The sequence below is a fragment of the Eublepharis macularius genome, chromosome 8, assembly GCF_028583425.1.
Source record: "Eublepharis macularius isolate TG4126 chromosome 8, MPM_Emac_v1.0, whole genome shotgun sequence".
Classification (NCBI taxonomy): domain Eukaryota; kingdom Metazoa; phylum Chordata; class Lepidosauria; order Squamata; family Eublepharidae; genus Eublepharis; species Eublepharis macularius.
The window spans coordinates 143,129,854-143,134,815 of NC_072797.1; the positions used below are offsets into that span (position 1 = coordinate 143,129,854).

At 46.8% G+C, this 4,962-nt stretch overlaps 1 gene segment (V, D, J or C); it reads right to left on the minus strand.

Annotated features, from left to right (window-relative positions):
- Positions 1-1,063: 1,063 nt before the first annotated feature.
- On the minus strand, positions 1,064-3,880 carry LOC129335194 (T cell receptor beta variable 30-like). The segment is given in 2 exon segments: positions 1,064-1,386; positions 3,569-3,880. Coding segments are annotated over 2 exon segments (465 nt in total).
- Positions 3,881-4,962: the final 1,082 nt, after the last annotated feature.

The following is a 4,962-nucleotide window of genomic DNA, read 5'->3' on the forward strand; positions in this document are numbered from 1 at the left end:
CTGTGACTGTACTGGGGAGACTCAGGCTCCGATTCCCAGGCGTGAGGTTCACTGAGTGATCTTGAGCCGGTCGCTTTCTCACAGCCTGACCTGCCTCACAGCTGTGGACACCTTGGGAAGGCCCCGAGTTCAATCCTCAGCGCGTCCAATTAAAAGGAATGGGTAGGAGGTGATGGGAAAGACCTCCACTGGAGACCCTGGAAAACGGCAGCCAGTCAAAGCAGGCAAGTCCCACGATGGAAGGTGGAAGGGGCTGGGTATGTTTAGCACGGTGCAGAGAAGGCGGAGGGGGCGCAGAATTAATTACGTGATCGAATGGAACGCTGTGATGGGCAGGCCTGGGTCCTGGGCGCCACAGGAGAGCCCCTGCTGTGCCGGAGGAGGGTCCCGGTTAAATCCCTGCCGTATCCAGTGTTAAAAGACCAGGGAGGAGGCAGGGTGACAGTTCTCTTCCGGGGTTCTGCCAGCAAAGAATACTGAGCATCATTATGCGTTCTGCAGTTGGTCTGGATGGGGGGGGGACGCTTTCCTCCCTCTTACGTAACAGTAGAACCCTGAGGCATCCGCTGAAACTGAAGGGTGGACAATTCGTGATAGACAAACAGAAGTACTTCTTCACACAGCACATAGTTAACTTGTGGGACTCATTGCCACAGGGTGTGGCGATGGCCAACTTGGAAGGACAAATTAATGGAAGATGGGGCTACCAGTAGCAACTAATCATGATGGCTACTAGTCATCTGCTCCCTCCAGTGCCAGAGGCAACATGTCTCTTTATGGGAGGCTGCGGTTGCAGTCATCCCAGGAGGCAGCCAGTCAGGCACTATGTGAAGAGTGCTGGACTCAAAGCATTTTGGGCTTGATTCAGCCTGACTCTCCTCATGTTTTTAGGGGCTCAACAGACCAAGGGTAGGAGGCAATTTCCTGTGTTCCCATCAGCTGCAATCAGCACTCATTTTCTCACGGTCTGTGTTGTGTGTTGGGAGGCTGGTACTTCCAGACAGATGCACCGTCTCTGTTTCACTCCTGCAGCCACAAGGAGGAAGAGGAGGAGGGGTTTTTGTCAAGGCGCTGTGCCCACCTGCTCCAGTGTGCGACTCCAGGCACAGAGAAACGTCCCCGTGTCATTGGCTTTGAGGCTGGCGATGCTCAGGAGGAACTGGCCGTCCTCCGGTCTTGAGGCGCTGATGTGCGTTGGACCTGTCCTCTCGACGCTTCCCTTGCTTATGGAGAAGAAAAGCAGCTCAATCTGTCCTCCAGGAATTTGCCAGTACCAGTAGAAATTGGGGCTGCTGTGTCCTTCCAAACTGCAGTTCAGAGACACGCTGCCACCCAGCCGCCCTACTGCTGACTGCGGCCACTGGGTGATGGTTGGAGAAATGTCGCCTACGACCCACCAAAGAAAGCAGACATAAGAATCGGTGAACAAAATATCTGAGCAATGACACAAGCCTTCCCGAAATCCTTGAGGCTTCCCTCAGCATTCGTGTTTTTGGGAGAACCCTTGGATTAGCCGAGAATGTCCCATTAAGCAAAATTTCAGCTGCCAGTTGAGCACGAGATCTTGATACTGAAAATACATTCTCCCCAACTTCTGCAATGCTTGACTAACAAATTAACCTTTTCACATGGTAATTTTTTATTAACAATTAATTGCTTATGGATCCTCATAGTTGGCTTCGATTAATTAATTGCTTGCCATTTGGCAATTGCTGTGTTCATACTTGATGTCCCTTGCAAATATTTTAAAAGCTTGTTGAGCTATAAAGTTTATTATAGAATATATATGGCGAAACTGCGAGTTCCCCCTCGAGGCTGTGCCCTTCACCACCAGGAAAATCAGCGGGAATTTTGCCACTGGCTTGAACGGGGTTGCTTCAAGAATCGTCACTCCTGATTATGAGGGTTTTGAAATTTTCCTACAAATAACCAACATCTTTAAAGCGATTTATAATTTGGATGTTTAGCCCACCAGGAATTAAAATATACTTATGTAGTCCAAAAACTAATTTGGAATGTCTCCTACCATATAAACTATGGTGAGGTGTATAGAAAATGTTGCAAGATTTATTATATTAACAAATTGTCCTTTTTTACAAGACACCCTGCCCTTGTTAGAAAGCCAGTGCTGCAATTCCCTGGAATCTCACAAAAACAGTATCAAAGCAGCACTTTGATATCCAGCAGAGTCCACGGTGGCATGATGGAACCATTATTGTTTGTGGTGTGTGAGCAATCTTTTAAACAATTTTTCCCTTCCCTACTATTATCACAATAGCCATGCAAGCTAAACAGAACCTCCACATTTAGAAGCAGTATATCTCTGAATCCCAGATGCTGGAGATAAACAATGGTGGTCTTTGTGCCCTGTTGGTGTGAACTTTGTCTCTCCCAGCTCTCACAGCAAGTGGTATACAGCCTATGCACATGGTGGTTTCATTTAGCTAACTATAGATCTACTGTCTATTAATCTATACAATCATTTTTCACAACTATCTGTGTCCCTGGTCTTTACCACATATGGCTGAATGGTGCAGGAAAGAGGATGCCGAACTAGACTAATGTAGCTGAGCTTTTCCTATGGTGAAAGAGGTTTAGTAGGTTTCTATGCTGCTTCAAAACTTGCCAAACCTGTTTGATCAAATTCAGGAATTATTTAAGAGATTCAAATATGTACATCACAGGCAGCAGCAGTGATGTCAGACCATTTGCCAATTTCCTAACTTCATCTGTTTCTAGATTTTGTTTTGAAATTTCAGATTCTCATCTCAAAGACAGAGAGACCCCACCAAACAATGTAAAATCTATTTAATGCACCATTTGACAAGCTACACGTATGTTTGAGAGGTTTGCAAGTTTCCGTCTGGCAAAGGGTTCAGTCCAGGTGATCAGCATTACAGCTGACACATTATTTATAAACTGTTTGCCACTGAAAAACCCTTCCTTGACGGAGCAAAAAACCTTGATGCAGCACGGGTAAAATGGGGAATCCTCTTTGTGGCATGTGTCAATGAAACAAGCATAACAATGGCTGTCTCCAGAACTACGCAGTGCTGGTATACAACCTGTCATGTTTTTTATGCTCTCCTTCCTATGGAATTAACTCTCACAACAATCTTGTGAGATAGGCTAGGCTGACCAAGTGCCAAGCTGAGTAGGGATTCGAACCCAGGTGTCCCTAGCCCTAATCCAAGACTCTAACCACTGCACCACCCTGAGAATCACACCCCCACCCCCCACACCTACACACTTTATGCCCCTGAGGAATGACTTATCAGGTTGGCCACATGTATATAAATACTAGTACTTATATCCAGCGTGTCAAGTGATCTAAATGCTAAATAGTTCAGAAATCTTTACAGCAACCCTGTAAGGTGGGTCACGGTGTTTATTGCTATCCTGCAGATCAGGGATTAAGGCTGAAGAAACACCAACTTGCCTCGGTGGATTCCTGGCCCAAGTGAGTTCATATTTTTACCTGTTTCCCAGGTCTGGATCCGTTTATGGTGCAGCAATTTTAACATAACCCAAAGCCAGTCAAAGATGCAGAAAGCGTTGATTGACTTACATGAAATGCCCACTGCGAACCAAAGCAGGGCAGGAACCGACCACATGCTTGCTAGGAAATCTTCTCGGTGGAGGCTCCCGAAGACACATCCCTCAGCTTTGCTGACTTCAGTTTGGTGGCCCACCTCTTCCATCTTCTGCATTCAAGTCACTCTCTTACAGTGACACCTCGTGGGAATGCCGGGAGTTGCTGAGCAAAGGGAGCTCTTTCCCCCACCGGCTGCTGCAACTTTCAGTGTCACCGCGAGTTCTTTCTTAACTGGGTCTCGTAGTGCAGCCGTATCTCAGACGGAGAACAGAATGAGGAGTTTGCTGTCCCCACCCGCTCCCCAGTCAGTTCTGGCCCCATTACAGCTTGTCTTTCCTTGGGGGGTGGGGGGGTTCCAGTTCTTTTGAGACCTCTTTGACCCTGATCTTTTTCTGGAAGCTGGTTTCGATTTTTCCTCATGCATGATTTTTCTTTTGATTTTTGTTTGTCTCACCCATTCCCACCCATCTCCAACCCACTTTTGGATGACTGGGCGTTCATCCTTGCCAAACCACTTCTTTCCCCCGCCTTCCTTTGCCCTTTCTGGGTTTTGTTGTGATCTTTTTAAATCTTCCATTTCATAATGCTTTGTTGAACTACCATTGTGATAATAGGTGCAGCCGGTTCTCTGAATTCCCAGGTTTCATGTTTTAAAAAGTAAGTTTCAAACCCCCTTCTCTTGCCGAGATATAAGGAAAAGGCATTATCTCTGCTGCAATGGAAGCGGCTCTAGAGAGAGACTTACTTTTTTTTAGTTGTCCGTTTCATATCGATAGATTGACCTCACATTGTAATAACAGGTGCAGCCGGTTCTCTGAATTCCCAGATTTCGTTTTTTTTTTTAAAAAGTAAGTCTCTAGCCCCTTCCCTTTCCCTTCTATCTCTGCTTCTTAGGTCGATCTATTGATATGAAATTTATGGGGGGGGGTTAATTGCAAAAGCCCTGGTGGCCCAGGGGAGGGGGGTAGTGGCCACTTCTGGGGTCAGAAAAGCAGCACAGCTTGAAAGGCACGTCGCTGCTGCTGCTCGGGGCTCCGTCACAACAGAGGTCAGTTTGCCCCACCGGTGCTGGCGCCGCCCCCTGGCTCTGGGTTAGCCCAGGCTGGGCTCTCCAGGTTGGGCGGGGCGGGAGGGGGGGAGTGTCTTAAGTATGGGTGGTAGAGCTGCTCCCTTCTTGGCTTCCCCCTGCAAAGACTTCCCCACGTTTTCACTTGTAATCTTTTTTTAAAAAATCAGCCCTTTATCAATATAAGCATGCACAAAAAATAAAAAGGAGGGTGCTGTGATATCACTGATTATACAACCAATGGTGACAACACTCTCACTTGAAAATCCTGATTATTTAAGGCAAGTAAAGAACAAAATAA